General features: G+C 41.3%; 1 protein-coding gene across 9 annotated transcripts in view; it reads left to right on the top strand.

Annotated features, from left to right (window-relative positions):
* The window catches only part of Isha (Insulator su(Hw) mRNA adaptor), a 117207-nt gene that overhangs the window by 57735 nt on the left and 42331 nt on the right, over positions 1 to 17141 (top strand). For 7 of the 9 annotated variants that reach the window (XM_068363436.1, XM_068363440.1, XM_068363442.1 and 4 more), the window contains exons 2-4: positions 5235 to 5363; positions 6795 to 6956; positions 7207 to 7560. In XM_068363436.1, coding sequence (XP_068219537.1) covers positions 5235 to 5363; positions 6795 to 6956; positions 7207 to 7560 — 645 coding nt within the window. The remainder of the gene's footprint in view (positions 1 to 5234; positions 5364 to 6794; positions 6957 to 7206; positions 7561 to 17141) is intronic. The other 2 variants (XM_068363443.1, XM_068363441.1) reach the window with 1 other exon arrangement.

The following is a 17141-nucleotide window of genomic DNA, read 5'->3' as shown; positions in this document are numbered from 1 at the left end:
TCATCGAACCAATCCTGCCATTTCTTGGTGGTGTAACCTAGTGTTTCCTCCGCGTCACGGGCCATGTCGTTTCTGAGGGTGGTCCAGTGGTGCTCAACAGTGGCCTGACCCACGGGGTCTGCGTGGTGACGTTCGCAGGCCTCCTTGTAGTTCTGTGCCACCTGTGGGTTGCGGAGCTTGCTACAATCAAAGCGTTGGTGTGGTACGCTTTCAGGTGCCCTTCTGGGTGGTCGTAGGGTCGTCACGGAGAGTCGGGAGATGAGGAGTCTGTGGTCCGTCCAGCAGTTGTCCGCTCCGGGCATGGATCGGGTGATGCAGACGTCTCCTCGGTCTCTGGCTCTGGTCAGGACGTAGTCCAGGGTGTGCCAGTGTTTAGACCGTGTGTGTCTCCATGTGGTCTTTTGTCGCTTTGGTAACTGGTAACTGGAAGATGGTGTTGGTTACCACAAGTTGGTGTTCTGCACACAGACCCAGTAGGAGTTGGCCATTGGCGTTACAATTTCCAATGCCATGGCAGCCGATGATTCCCTCCCACAGGCGATGGTCTTTGCCTACTCGGGCATTGAAGTCGCCAAGCACAACGAGCTTGTCGTTGGCGGGCGCTGCCTGGATGGTGCAGTCGAGCTGGGTGTAGAAGGCATCTTTGTCATCATCGGTTGAGGTCATAGTTGGGGCGTAGAGAGAGATCAGGGTGAGGTGTCTGTCCCGCGTGATGGGGATGCGGACAGTCATCAGGCGCTCACTGATGGCCTTGGGAGCGAGGTTGTGCTGCTGCACCAGCTGGGAACGGATGGCGAAGCCGACACCGTGGATGCGAGGCTCCTCTAGGGCCTTGCCTTTCCAGAATATGGTGTAGCCTGTTCCAGCTTCCCTGATGTTGCCCTCTTCGGGTAGTCTGGTCTCGCTAAGAGCCGCCACATCAACATTGAAGCGGGCTAGCTCCTTGCAGATGAGGGCTGTACGTTGTTCCGGGCAGTTGGTGTTCGTCACGTCTTGGAGGGTGCGGATGTTCCACGCACCTAAGGTTAATATTTTTTCTTGTTTCGGCCGTATTAGTGGGATGTCCGCCAGCCGCCGTGAGCTGACCAGACGGGTTTGCCGTGTCCGATGTTTACCCCACCTTTTCTAGGGGCCTCCCCATGTGGGGTGGGCTGCGGTGTCCTCAATAGGCCAGCCCAGTCACGGGTCCAGCTGCCGAACTCTGGTGTCATGGCACCGTCACCAGAGAGCGACTGAATCTTAGACTTGCCGCCTGAGTACAGTCGTGGGCTAGGGGCTTCCAGCTATCCAGGCCTGCCCCCTTCGCCCACGGTGCTGTCGCCTCAGGACTTGGTGGTGATGATGTTGATGATGGTTAGAAAGAGTGGAGGAAACGACAGAATGCCAGTAGCTGGGTATATTGTTTTGGGTGGTCGTGGCTTTGCAACGGCCACGCACACACACTTGGCCCACATCGTTTTCACCGCGGCTCAAGACATATGAGACAGGCGGCTTCTCCGATGTTGGTTGCATTGGGCTGCCGGGTTCTTGTTACGTCAAGGCCCGCCTTGTTGCCTGCCCGACAGGCATTGCGCTCTTCCGCCGGCGCTGAGAAGCTCCGCCGTTGGGGTCTTGTTTGGTTTGATTTTGGAGTTTCCCTTCTCCTAGCCTTTGCCTAACTGAAATAAAGGAGAAGGCCTATAGGGGTCCAGTCTTAATCTGGTCTCTCAGAACTGGCCTTAGCGGTATGGTTGAGCCTGCCAGGGTGGATAAACTACCCCGCCGCCATTGCCCAGCCCATCACTGAGACGCTCAAGCCCCTCTACTGCAGCAAAGTGCTGGACCATCAGAGGGGATGTACAGTATATATAACAAATTAGTGTTCGGCATAATTCCAGGACACGTCTCAATGAACTACAATCTTAACAAGGGGTTAAGAATGTAGATTTATGGCATTAGCAAAAGCATAAGTCCGAACATCACTAAATTTTCAATCTTGCACCACCAGCTGATAGGCGAACGGAGCACCTCCCAACTGGTGTTTTTTTTCGTGAAGCAGGAAGCAAAGCTTTGGGGAAATTTTACGATCGAGTAACTATGCCGTGGCTTCAGCGATCAATGCATTTTAACAACCTTTTCCCTACCTAACATATCATCATAATTATTACAGCAGTATTAAGTGCAACTGTACAGGATGTGTCCCAACCAATTACAAACTTAACTTAACCGAGAGGTAAGAATGTATATGGATGGGACAGCATTAATAGTAAAAATGAATGCTTCATAACCTGGGACGACACAGGCTCTATCAATCAAAATATTTTGAAACTAAGCAGGAACTATTGGGCTGAAATTAAAAAATATTGCCATTGTAAAGGTAAATCATAATATGTAAAGTAATGAAATAACTTCATATTATGGTATATCATAATAAACATTTTCTTCATAAAGAAAAACTATTTGACAAATAATAAAGACATCACCTGTCCCAATAAACTATGTTCACCTTCCCCCCCAAAAAAAACTACGTCCGCTGTTCTACAAATCCTCTACACAAGAACACCGCTTAACCTAATCTACAATCCGTGTCCCTACCTTATGCCCGCCTGCGACCCCCCCCCCCCCTTACACTGCCGTTTTCATAGCTTACATGGTTTAATTCGTAACCCGTTTCACTCTTAGTAAGGTGACGCAATGATACAGTATTTCGTATAGGAAAAATATTTTAAAAGCAATAAGAAAGTTTACACTTGAATCAACGAATTACATTCACCCTTATATATTAACAAAAACAGATTTAGCTTTAGGCTACTTCCGTTACTTCAGGTTCAGCTTCTGGGATGATTCATAGCCTTTGTAACGGGGCCATTACTTGAAGTCACGGAAGCCTGAATCTTCAAATGGTTTTTTTTTTTTTTTTTTTTCCAAGGGACAACTTTTTGTGGTGGGTCGGATTGACTGGCAATTAGCAAAGGAGTAGGGTGTTGGTATGGACCAAGACTTTTGGAACCGAAAAGCTAACCGGTTAACAGTTAACGGTGAGAAAAACAGACATGTTATTTCAGGTTCTTATCAGTGCGACGGGAGAGTGAAGATACAAGCATAATACATACAAAGAATGATATGTCGTTACTAAGTACGATCGTGTGACACACGGTTGGTACACCGTTATCGATTTGCCAGTAAATATTCCTCACCCAAAACCTTCAGTTCCCACTGGGTCACCCCAAATACATTAGGATATATTAAGGTATATCTTATTAACTATTTATTTGTGACGGAAATAAAGGTATTTTTTCAAAGAAAACAGGATTTTTCTATATAAACCTTTTTAAAACCATTAAATTTTTAGTAAATCTTTTTCTGTGTTTTTCTCTAATAATACCCTTTTAAGTATTTGCCATTGCAATTCGGTGGTATTGGTGTGCATCTGGGATCATCTGAACTCACAAAATTAACGCTGTGGTTAACAGTGGGGTGTCAAAGAAATTATCCTTGATAAGCCGTCCAGCTGTCTGAATTTATGGTAGTTTCTGGATGAATGACCTCTAATAATACCAGGATCAGTTTGTTCTCTGAACAATCCTTAACAGCCCTGAAGAAAGTCTCCCATGTTTCCCAGTTAATCCCGCCAAACACCCATCTAACAACATTGTATTTCCGCTTTCCGAACTTACTCTCATCGAGATAGACGACATGCCCTGGTCCGCCATTCTTCTTGCTGTCCTTTATTAAAAGTCCACACACATGTCACGATAGAAGTTGTACCAGTCCACTAGAGTATGAGATTTGAACCCTTTGTATAGGGCCAGTCATCTTCTCGGGTATACTACTGTATACGTAAAACATTCTAAAATAACGAATATATCTTAGCAAGATAGTTTCGAATGTGAAAAAAAAACCTTCCATGTTTAGGGGCAATTTTACTACAGCAATAACTGGTAGAACAGCCAAAAATATTTAGGTTGGCCATTGTACTGTATACAGTGAACCCTCGTTTATCGCGGTAGATAGGTTCCAGTCGCGGCCGCGATAGGTGAAAATCCGCGAAGTAGTGACACCATATTTACCTATTTATTCAATATGTATATTCAGACTTTTAAAACCTTCCCTTGTACGTAGTACTGTTAACAAACTACCCTTTAATGTACAGAACACTTAATGCATGTACTACAGTACCCTAAACTAAAACAGGCACAAATATTAAAGGGGATTTTATATCATGCATTTCCTAAACATGCTAAAAAGCACGATAAAAAATGGCAACCAATGTTTTGTTTACATTTATCTCTGATCATAATGTAGAAACAAACTGGAGGTAGAGCTTTGCTTATTACCCAGACATATTTCCCATACTTTTCCCTTAGAACTACATCACATCTTCCTACTTTAGATATATATATATATATATATATATATATATATATATATATATATATATATATATATATATATATATATATATATGTGTGTGTGTGTGTGTGTGTGTATATATATATATATATATATATATATATATATTTATATGTATACACATATACATACCTACATATATACATAAATACATGCATACATATATGTATATATATGGGTTATGGAAAAAATCCGCGAAGTGGTGAATCCGCGATGGTCGAACCGCGAAGTAGCGAGGGTTCACTGTAATGATTTTCCGTCATATTTATAACTTAATTCACCAATACGACACTAAACAATCACAGGAATAATCCTCTGAGAGACCCATTTTATACAAATAAGATCTAAATTCATTACACTTGGTAAAATTTGCAGTCCTTACAATATTTGGATTGATCGAATTGAAAAAAACGACTCGCCAGTGTCTTCGTGCTGGTGTGTTGTCATCTTTGCACTTCTTGGGTGAAGAATGAGCATCTTCCACCCTTGATTGATGCACCCATTACCCTGTTTGAATTTTTGGAAATGTAGGATTCGGATTGGATAAAAAAGAAAAAAAAAACCCTCCGCAATTTCACAGGTCGTTGGGTCTGGTTAGGTCGTTTTAAAATGAAGCAACCTTTGATCAACTACAATAAGTGGAATATATATTGCTAGCTAGTTTTGCTTACTGTATATTGCCAGGTTAAATTCAGGTCTTTACGATGAATCTTTTACTTCTCAGAGAGTTGTTGTATATTTTGATTTCATTTCATTTATTCTGAAGAAAGAAAAATACATTCTCTAAGATTTTGCTTTGAAAAGCATTATGAATAATGTCTCTATTTATTTTACCTTTACAGCTGGCGGGGCTCTACGAGTGTAAGCCTCCGATCTCCAAGGCAAAAATGACAGCCATTACAAAGGGTGCAATAAGAGCAATCAAGTTTTATAAGCATGTTGTTCAGAGTGTCGAAAAGTTTATACAGAAGGTATGTATGATTTTTCAAATTGTAGCTTAAGCCATTGTCTTACATTGGTAGATTTGCAGCCAGTTTGGAAGTAAGCTATCCACCTACTGGCATGTTTTTTTTTTCTTGTTTTTTTTATATTATTATTATTATCATCCTTTTTACCCCCAGGCTATTTGGAAATTTCCAACCCTTAACCCCCAAGGGTTATTTTTTTTCAAGAACATTTTGCAGTCTATTTTTTTTAAATTACTCTAACAGCCTTAATTTTTGTCATAGAGAGGTCAGGTTGGTCTCATTCTCTTGGAAAATGCCTGAAGTTTCTCAAAAAAATTATCAAAAATATTAAAAAAAAAAAAAATAGGGTTTTTTTTTTCAAGGACGTAGCGGTACGTCCATGGGGGGTAAAGGGATGAGTTTTGTGAAACATACCAGTACGTCCTTTGGGGGTAAAAGGGTTATTATTATTATTATTATTATTATTATTATTATTATAAGAAGTTGGAGAAGGTAATAAGCCTTGAAGTCTGTGATAGTTCCAGGGGCTAAAGAATTTAATTTCTAGTCAATACTTTTGAATCTAAGTAAAAATATCATCCTGTTGTATTGTGGCTTATGAGAAAAAATGATATAAAAATGCCAGTGATAATAAAAAAGTATGAAAAAAGTTTATTGTGTAGTGCATCAAAAGCCGATCAATGGCAAGTGTGAAAGGTGATAAAAAAACCATTACTGTATTATTACTACTGTGAAAACAGTTGCAAGTGGTTACAGAGTAAAACCACTTGTGGCGTCATGAAATACTAAGGGTAACTGCAGAGGTGATGAGAGCTTTCAAGCTAGGTGAAGGAGGGCTAGGACTTTTCTGTTTGATTTTTAAATGGTAACAATTGGTCAGTTATATATAGGGGATTCTATAGTTAAGGAGGGTGAACTGTACCTATAGTAGTGCATATTCGTGGTGGATAAACAGATTGACAAAATCATAGGTAATCTTGATAAAGGTGTTCTTATTACTTTACATTTATTAAGAAGTATTCCAATCAGAAACTGTGGATGTATGAAATAAATTGGAGACTGTAGTTAAATGTTAGATACTATTACTTTCAAGTATATATGGTATTATGTAAAGGTGCTTTCTCTAGCAAGTGTGACTTACAGCAATCTTTATTAGACTAAATCCTTGGATCATTTTGGTTGTTTGGATAAACTGCAATTGAAGATTTTATGCTAGGCATACCTATACATATACAATGCAAGTTTTCAGACTTGTTGGGTTCTAGTATTAGGTAATACCTAATGTTTATACTTTTATTTGGTTGTCTGATCAACTCCAATATACAGTTGTACTGTACTGTAATTTATTGTTATTTTTTTTTATTAATTTTCCCTATACAGTAGTACACTGTATAGTGAAGCTGATGATAATGATTTGATTTGTTTTCTTTGCAGTGCAAAACAGAGTACAAGATCCCAGGTTTATATGTAATAGATAGTATAGTACGGCAAAGCAGACACCAGTTTGGCATAGAAAAAGATGTTTTTGCCCCTAGATTTGCCAAAAACATTCGTGTTACTTTCTTCTACCTTTTCAAGTGCCCGCAAGAGGACAAGGTTAGTCGGAGTGGTCATGATTTCTGTTATTTTATTTTGAAGGTTCATGCTATTAAGATTGTTTCTAAAGCGAATAGAAAGATTTAGTACTTTCTATAATACATACATATATATACCAAGGCACTTCCCCCAATTTTGGAGGGTAGCCGACGTCAAACAAATGAAACAAAAAAGGGGACCTCTCCTCTCTAGGTTCCTTTCTATAATAATTTATTTTTTAAAATGACGTTCTCTTTTGTTAAATTTTCAGAGTAAAGTAATCCGTGTGTTGAATTTATGGCAACGGAATCAAGTTTTCGCCGAAGATATAATACAGCCACTATTTGATTTGGCTGACCCAAACAGCTCTATTCAAAGGGAAGTGGGAGCACAGATAGCTCAGAAAGCATCAAAAGCCAAAGCCCAACAGCACTATGCCCAAGAGCAGCAGCAACAACACACTCCCACGTCAGGTGGGGGCCTCGGAGGCGGCGGCGGCAACATGGGGAGCGGCATGGGGCCAAGAGGCGAAGGGAGAGTCGACGGGCAGTTGAACAACTCAGCGGCTAGTTTGCCTCAGCAGGTGGATGATGAGTCCAAACTCGTACCTTTAGTGAACCAACAGGTAGTTAGTTTTGTCCGACCTTATTTTGAAACCTAATTCTGCACCCATTCCTTTGACTTTTACTTTGCTGTAATTTTTTTTTTCATTTTTTTATTAGCTCGTTTACAGGAAGTTTCAGGTACTGTTCATTCTGTAGCACTGGATAATCTGCTTCACCAATTGAGCTTGGGATTGGATACTCTTTTTATTGAATAATAGTATATTGCTTTACGTTCAAAGAACTTTTGTTCATAACAATTTTAAGCTATTCGATGTTCTGGTTAAACTTGCCAACACATTTTAGTCGACGAGGTTTAAAGGAAGAAGTATGAGAGGTCTTTTCTATGTTGGAAAAGCTAACAATTCATATAACGTAGTACCTTTGTTTATGAGTTTTATTCGTTCTGGGAGCTCGCTCGTGACCTAAAATGCTCTGATCCTAAATGAACAGAAATTGATACAAATTGAGAATTCACTATAGAAAATAGAAATATTGGTACATGAACTCACACTTCACCTTTGAGAACATTTAACGGGAGTTGTCTGTCTTGAATGTTTTTCACTATCACTGAATTAAATCATTTGATTTATTCTTTCTGAACATTTGCTCATCTCTTTTACACTCATACATTTAGTTTTGACAAGGAACCTATCTAGAGACAACTGCTTTGTAATGAAAGTGTGACATTGAATTGTCGGTAAAAAGATTCGCCACTCACCATGCTAAAGCTTTGAAGAAGTCACTTTACTGTCCCAAAAATATTTCAGTTGTTACTGTATGAATCATCATCATCAGTTAAATTGTTTAATACCAACCCAAAAATGTGTAGTTTTCAGGAAGCCCTTGGAAGTAATTTTATTTGAAATACTATTAGATTAAAAGCTAAGGTTATTGCGGAAGTATTTTGTATCTCGGTTCACAGGGTCTTGGTGGAAGTGAAGGACACGAAAAGCAGTCAAAGCATTTCTAAAAAATAGTTTTTCATAGTAGGCAGGATTTTTATAGTGGATGGAAATTAATCTCATGGGTAGTGAGGTTTTTCATTTTATGAGAGTGCCACTTAAAAAGTAAAATTTTATCCTATAACAATTATTGGATACATGGAAACATTATTTAACATTAAATCTACATTTCCAAATACAATAATACATAGAGAGTTTAATGACTCAGCTTTTCAGTTTATCCAGAAATTTAGCTTTTAGAGTCAGAATTCATAAAATATTTGTATACGAAGCAAACTACAGTAGTAATTTGGGTAACTTTTTTTTCAATTAAGTCTTAATATATTATTCTAGCAGGAGTTATTTGATAGGGCAAAAATTCAAGTTTTATGGAATATTGTGTTGAACAAAATGTTTTTATAACATTGCAAAAACAGTTGTTAGTCGTCTTTTTTCGTCAGATTATTCATACATTATTACAAACCTTAGTCCTTTAAAAAGAGTAGAATGACTACTGAGTGGCTGGAATAGCTGTTGAAATTTTAACAAGGTAACCCCACAAGTCCTACATGCCACCAAACAGGCAACTATGTTTATCAAGTTAAAAGTTGAAACAGCTGGCCAAGCGTTGCTAAAGTCATACTTCTCCTTTTAAAGGACTTAAGATTGTGTAATTAGAAACAACACTGACCACAGTACTTTAAAAATCTTTGCTGCTTTAAATGAATTTCAGTCACTAAATGATGAAACATCTTTGGTGATATGAACATAGGATGGGGTTTTTAAGTTTTCCCTACACACATATGAACGAACCTTTTATACTTTAAAATAGGGAATGTTGTCTGTGGAATTGAAACGGCCAGTGAATTCGTAATAGGGTAGTTAGCAACAGGTGGTGAGTACAGATGAGTAATCTTGCTCTCTGTCCTGTCAAAGGCTTCATTTGTGTTTTCATCAGTAACGAGAGGACTTACTTTTTTCATTTTCTTTGAGAAATAAATGTTGAACATTTGGATTCGTCATGGATTTTGATCAAGTTTTCTAATTAATGGGGAAAGGGTAGCTGCTGCAAATGGTCTATGGCAAACTGGCTGTAGGTTCTCACCCTCTCTTCGCTTCTTGATTGGTTGCAATTATCCCCATGTGCTGAGTACAGATTGTGCCCTCCTATTCAATGACAGGCTTACTCTGCAGAGGGAGAAGGCAGCTAAGTCTTCTCTGGCATCATCCGTGGCAGCAATGCCCAAGAGGATACCAAAGACACTTTATGACATCTTGTTAACTTTAGTTCCTGTCACTGAAGCTTCTAGGTATACACTCAGTGGAATATGTTTCAGCAACAAAGAGAATTTTGTGTAGCATCGGCAGGTTTTCCAAGGTTTGGTGGCGTGTGGAGTTCCCCTGTGATCACCTCACACCACCACTAGCTGGAAGCTCTCCTGTAACTGTGCTGACCACCAGCGATGAGTTTGTCTTAAAGAGGCCCTTGATATAATTTTTGAGGGTGCTAATACCAGGGGCATTTCTGCCATTAGTTACAGTGGTCACACCCCAACAAATATAGTGGTGTTTCTGTTACTAGTGACCCTGTAACAGAGAGCATCTTATTTTGGTAACATGTAAATGGTAGTTCAAATGAAAATGCTGTAGAATGACTGGTTAATCTGTTCCTTCTTTCCTTCCCCCTCAGTTTGGGTTGAAATGGCTATGTCATTACCTGCTTAATCGAACATTGATGGCAGTAAGCTACATTTCTGAGCACCGATCTTTAGACTAGATCTGTAAGTAGTTCTGGCCCTTCCTTCTAAGGGGAGGATGGTTTAATGAATACCATCATATGCCAGATATCTCATTCCGAACTGCATCTCCCATTGAGGGGAATTTCTCCTTTGACCCTGTACAGGCCAGGCCTTATCAGGCTATGCATCCCTATCGGGGCTAGATATGTTGTTGCTGGAGTCATTTTCCTTGCCTCTGTAGGGGACCAGGGTCACTTGACATATTCCAGGGAAGATAAAGAACCAACCAGTTAGTTTCTTTGGTGCCTTCCTTCCAACCAAAAAATAAGTCTTCCATATTTTAAATGATGAAAGGTTTGCCTGTAGGAACAAATAACAAATATTAAAGATTATTTGGATTTTTCTAAGCCCTACAAACCTATTAAAGTTTAACTTCTCACCTCAAACCCCCCCCCCCACTCTGTGTCCTGAGATGTAGGTCATAAGTAAAAGTTCTTTGACAGGAAAACAGGCAGGGCTACGCGTTTGATCTCACCACTTGTGTTTAACTATCGTTTTAACGAATTCAGCGGTCATTTCAGCCCCGGCAGAAGACATTCTCTATTTTAAGGATTCATTTTTGTATTACTGGGAAAATAGTAATTTTTCTTTTAGATAGGTAGAATTTTTTTTCATCTTCAAGATTACTCCCACAATTAGAATGTGTAAGTGTGTTTCGTTAGAAGAGTAAATAATTCTTTCTGAAAGGGTATAAATGGTGCTTTGAACATGTTTTTAGTGAAGATTTCTACACAATTTTCATAAGCCAGTAGATTTTATAAGGAATTTGAGGATATATTTTTGTTGTATACAAATATTAGATTAACAACAGCATATAACCAGACCCTTGCTAGCACGCTCTTTAAATGTTTTTCGTTCAATTTCAAATGGATTGTAATTCATTGTCAGGATACCATCCTACAATGATTAGCAATATTTTCTAGTGTTACTCCTGCAAAAAAATTTTTTGGGTAGCATTTATACCTTTTCCATAGTTAACCTCTACAGTGTTTTGTATATCCTAAAATTACCCCATTATAGCCTCTACACTGTGCACTATTATTTTATTTTATTTATTTATTTTTTTGTATCCATTAAATGAATTACTTGTTGGTTTTCTTCTAAAGGAAAGAGTTGTTTTTCTAGAGAATAGCTAGATTTAGTTTATATTCTTTAAGGGTAATCAAAAGGTCTGACAATTTATGTGAAAGGTGTTGACCTAGTAAGTTTGATGTCGGTTCAAATGCTTTACCATTGACTTCTGGAGTGGTCATTAACTCCAGCTTTTTTTTTATTGAATTTGACATTTTATTTGAGCAGTCGTGATGTAAGTTTTGCGATGTTGTTTTGCAATACATGTGCTCCATATTTCAAGATTACAAGATGCAAGTTTATGGTTTTAAAGCATTTATAATTTCTTTTAGCGTATATTTCAGAATTGTATCTGAATCATATTTTATCGTCTCTTATTAATGAGTCACATTGCTTATCAAATATCTATTATAAGCAGCAGGTTCTAATCATTAAATAAGAGGTTGAATGATTGTTAAATTTTTTAGTGATTGTAAGGTTATTTAAAAATATTTTTAATATTTTTTATATAATTTACAGGAAATTATTAAGAAGAAATTTAAACCTTTAAAGCCGGGAACATCTTAGTAAGATTTTAAAATATTTTAAGGACCATTTTATTGAAGGACCCAAAATGTGCAAAGGAGTTTAGATGCATTGACATGTAAGCGTAAATACCATCTGGGTTAGTGTGACTTGATGGCAAGGACTTGGAAATAGAATATGGGTAGGAAATGACACTGAGGTGCACATGGAATATAATAGAATAAGCTACAATCTCTTAAAACTAGAATTCATTTTTTGTTCCATCCACTTAGATGGGATAAAGGAGCAGACTTTTTTCAATATTAAACTTACCCGATAATCATGTAGCTGTCAACTCTGTTGCCCGACAGAATTCTATGGAGGGATACGCCAGCTATCACAATACTAGAAGGGGGTGTTCTTACCAGCGCCACCTGTGGCCAGGTACTCAAGTACTTCTTGTTGACACCTCCTCAATTATTCCTCTGTCGTGCTTCTGACAAGACGTTCTGGGATACGCTTATGTTCTTGGAGTATTTTCACGACTTTGGTGAAGTATTTCTCTTTGATTTCGGCTGTCGCTTTACTGGAAACTTCTATATTAGCTTAGTTAGCTTTTGGAATTAATTTGATTAATTATGGTGACGAAGAGAGTATGAACTCTCGTTCACCTTTCAATGGCCGACCCTTCCCTTAGACGGTAGTGTTGGTGTCTAAGAGAGTATAGACTCTCTTTCTTAATTTTGCTTAACAAAAGTTATAGATTTATTTTATATCTCTCCGCCTCTTATAGGCCTCTTCGATTAACTTCCTTTTATTATAAACTTATTAAAATTAATTTTTATATTTGTTTATATTCGACCTTCCTAATAGTAGGCGGTCTTTTCTTGGTACCGAAGTTAATTATCGTGAGCCCGTCATTTCGGTTTTACCTGTTAACATATTATGCTATTTTAAGGTCTTTGAAAGAATTTCTTTGATAGTCTCGTATTTTTTTCAAAGTTGAACTAACGTTTTGTTTGTCTCGGCAGTTTGTTGACGTTCAGAACGTTTCAACTTGCACTCTATCGTTACGATAGAGAAAGAATGTTCACGGTTTCACATTGCAGTAAAGAGTAACCGTTTCTAGCGTTTTGTTCATTCTTTCTTAACTTAATGGTTTTGATCCTAATAAGGAACTTTTCTTTTTGGGAAATATTTCAGTTTTTTCCTTTAACAATAATATGTTTTAACGATATATATGATTGGGCTCTTCTCTCAGGTTCTAAGTCAGAGAGAGAGAGAGAGAGAGAGAGAGAGAGAGAGAGAGAGAGAGAGAGAGAGAGATAGAGACGGAGGGAGAAAGAGGATAAACGTTTCCCTCAAGCCTGCCAGGCGTACGAGTAACGTCGTTATCGTTTTGCTCTTATCCCTAGTCTCTTTAGGGGAAGAAACTAAACGTTTCTAGAGTGATCTAGTGTTTAGTCTCTTTCCAGCCACTGAATTTTCTTTCATTAGATTTTTCTGTTACATTGTAATTCTGTTTTCGCAATTACTAACTTTTGAGAAGGATAGAATTGCGTGTTTCAGGTACAAACCACTTAAAGTTTCGAGTTCAGTGAAATAAGTGCAAACAGAAATCAAAGTGATAAGTGATTAGTGCAAAGTATGTCAGTGTTATGCGTGAGGGTACTTTTGTGCGCGCCAGTCGTCCTCCCAGTCCGGGACCTCTTGCAAGCTCCCAAGCCCAGGGGAGAAGCAATGTCGAAGGGCATAAGGGTTCGGCAGGCCTTGATCGGCGCACAGAAGTATCCTCGGTGGTTGTGGGCGTGTCTTACCGAGACCGTCACTCCCACCCGCAGACGATTGAGCCCTTATTTTGCTCGTCTGCAGAAGAGATTTAGAGGAGAAAATAAAGGCAGAGTTACGCTGGTCTCAGGTCTCAAGACCTCTTAAACGTAAAGTCCAGACCTATGCCAGACGTACGAAGTAAAGTTCAACAACCCGGATGCAGTCATTGGGTTAGCTCTGTCTCTCCTCAGTCATCAGTTTGTCGGGCTGAGAGTGCGCCTACACTCCCCCCCCCTATGCTCGCTCCGCCTGATCGCAGTACCACCTGCCAGGCGTACGATGTTGTGGACTCTACTACAGTCCATGCAAGCACAGCTTTCGGACCTGATGCGTGAGTGTCGTGCTGAGAGTGTTGCACCTCCTCCTCCTCCTGCACCGGTGGTGCACCAACCGCCTGCACCCGTTCAGCCTGTGCTGCACCCGCCTGCACCGGTGGTGCACCAACCGGCTGCACCCGTTCAGCCTGTGCTGCACCCGCCTGCACTCGCTGCACCCAGTCGCAGCACCATCTGCCAGGCGTACGATGTTGTAGACTCTACTACAGTCCATGCAAGCACAGCTTTCGGACCTGTTGTGTGAGTGTCGGGCTGAGAGTGTTGCACCTCCCCTGCACCCGTTCAGCCTGTGCTCAACCCGCCTGCACTCGCTGCACCCAGTCGCAGCACCATCTGCCAGGCGTACGATGTTGTAGACTCTACTACAGTCCATGCAAGCACAGCTTTCGGACCTGTTGTGTGAGTGTCGGGCTGAGAGTGTTGCACCTCCCCTGCACCCTTTCAGCCTGTGCTCAACCCGCCTGCACTCGCTGCACCCAGTCGCAGCACCATCTGCCAGGCGTACGATGTTGAACCTCTTTCTGTGTTCGCTGTTCCCAGTGTTGTTCAGCCTCAGCCTTCTTTAAGGCAACCTTCGGTTTGGGATCAGGAGGATTACCCCACTCTTCCTCCTCCTCCCCTGGCTGCTCCACCGGTGGTGCAACTCTCGGTGGAGGTACAACCTCTTCCACCTGTGAGTCAGTCTCCTCAGCTGCTGCACCGAGCTCAACCCGTGCACCCTGATTCTGCACCTTCCACTGTTGTTGTTCCAGCTCGTTCTGACTCTGCTGTTCAGCATACCTTACCTCCATTTTCTAACCATGGCAACAATATGAATCATGAGTTATGAATGTAAGGTAAACATTATGTTGATTTTTAAATCCCATGCAAGCATGCATAAAGCACTCTAGCACTGGTCATGGAATTTCTGAGAAATGTTAAACGCCATGCACACGCTCTGCTTTCCTTACAGCAGGCTCTGCTTACAGCAGGCTCTGCTTACTACATGCTCAGCATTCAGCATGCTCTGCATTCAGCATGCTCTGCATACAACATGCTCTGCATACAGCATGCTCTGCTTTCAGCATGCTATGCATACAACATGCTCTACATACAGCATGCTCTGCATACAGCATACTCTGCATTCATCATGCTCTGCATACCTTACCGCATGCTTCTCAACATATCTTGGGTTGTTGCCAACTCACTAGACTGTCAAGCAGTTTCATAACATTGCCTTCTAGTCTGCTGCTTTTGCACCAGTGAACCCTCACTCAGAGAACTTAGCTTTTCTAGGATAAGGTCCCTGTAGATGAGAAAGTTCTTTTCTCCCTCCTTCTGATATTCCCTTGAGGACTTTGTCATTTGGAGGGAGCCTTTAGCTGCATAACCTCTTATGGACTTTTATTTAAGCATAACTTGCTTACAGGGAAGATAATGGTTTCACTTCAGCCGCTAATCCCGTCTGTTACCACACCTGCTCCCATAGACCTTGAGCTGTGTTGCATGACATGCAGTCCAAGCTTAGTCCTTGTTAGAGGATTTTTGTTTACGGAGTCAATGTGTCACGGGGAAGACGTTCAACAACCAACAGAAGGGACTTGTTGTGACGCAGTGCGGCAACCTCAGCAACCCGTTAAGGAGTTGTCTGTACGACCCAGATAGTCTAGACAGATTCGGGTTGTCACTGTACTTCCTCGCTTGCCCATGATTGTCAGTTTACAGACTGTGCAGCAGTATCATGATCTTGTGTCCGGCTCCGTCAGACGACTGGCTTTTAAGAGCTCCCACAAGTCGTCGCTGTCTGGAGATTTTCAAATGGACTATGGATCTGACCAAGGAACTGGGCCTCCTGGTCAATTTTGAGGAGTCTCAGCTCGTTCCATCCCAGACCATTGTTTCCTTGGGTATGGATCTTCAGAGTCGAGCTTTTTGGACTTGTCCGTCGGCCCCAAGGATCTTCCAAGCCCTAGAATGCATCCAGAGCATGCTGAGAAGGAACCGATGCTTAGTCAGGCAGGGGATGAGTCTAACAGGGACACTTTCATCGCTGGCCCTGTTCATCGAGTTAGGGAGACTCCACCTCCGCCCCCTTCAGTATCATCTAGCTGCTCACTGGATAAAGGACATGACGCTAGAGACGGGCTCAGTTCCTGTTTCCGAAGAGATGAGGTCTACTCTAACGTGGTGGAAGAACAGCATTCTTCTCAAGGAAGGTCTACCTTTGGCTGTTCAGACCCCCGACCACCGTCTCTTCTCGGACGCATCGGACACGGGCTGGGGTGCGACACTGGACGGACAGGAATGCTCGGGAACATGGAATCAGGAGCAAAGGACACTTCACATCTATTGCAAGGAGTTGTTGGCAGTTCATCTGGCCTTGATAAACTTCAAGTCCCTCCAGCTTACAAGGTGGTGGAGGTGAACTCCGACTACACCACAGCCTTGGCTTACATCTCCAAGCAGAGAGGGACTCATTCGAGGAAGTTGTTCAAGATCGCAAGGGACCTCCTCATTTGGTCAAAGATCGAAAGCTCACGCTGGTAACGAGGCTCATTCAGGGCGATATGAATGTCATGGCAGATCGCCTCAGCCGTAAGGGTCAGGTCTTCCCCACAGAGTGGACCCTTCACAAGAATGTTTGCAGCAGACTTTGGGCCCTGTGGGGTCTGCCAACCATAGTTCTATTCGCTACCTCGATGACCAAGAAGCTCCTCTTGTATTGTTCTCCGATTCCAGACCCAACAGCAGTTCGCGTGGATGCCTTTCTGCTGGATTGGTCCCATCTCAACCTGTATGCATTCCCGCCGTTCAAGATTGTCAACAGGGTACTTCAGAAGTTCGCCTCTCACAAAGGGACACGGTTGACGTTGGTTGCTCCCCTCTGACCCGCGAGAGAAGGGTTCACCGAGGTACTGCAATGGCTGGTCGACGTTTCCCAGGACTCTTCCTCCTAGAGTGGACCTTCTGCGTCAACCTCACGTAAAGAAGGTACACCCAAACCTCCACGCTCTTCGTCTGACTGCCTTCAGACTATCGAAAGTCTCTCAAGAACTAGAGGCTTTTCGAAGGAGGCAGCCAGAACGATTGCCAGAGCAAGGACGACATCCACTCTCAGAGTCTATCAGTCTTAATGGGAAGT

The sequence above is a fragment of the Palaemon carinicauda genome, chromosome 40, assembly GCF_036898095.1.
Source record: "Palaemon carinicauda isolate YSFRI2023 chromosome 40, ASM3689809v2, whole genome shotgun sequence".
Taxonomy (NCBI): Eukaryota; Metazoa; Arthropoda; class Malacostraca; order Decapoda; family Palaemonidae; genus Palaemon; species Palaemon carinicauda.
Note: the sequence above shows the minus strand (reverse complement) of the source record. Positions and strands in the feature narration are given on the sequence as shown.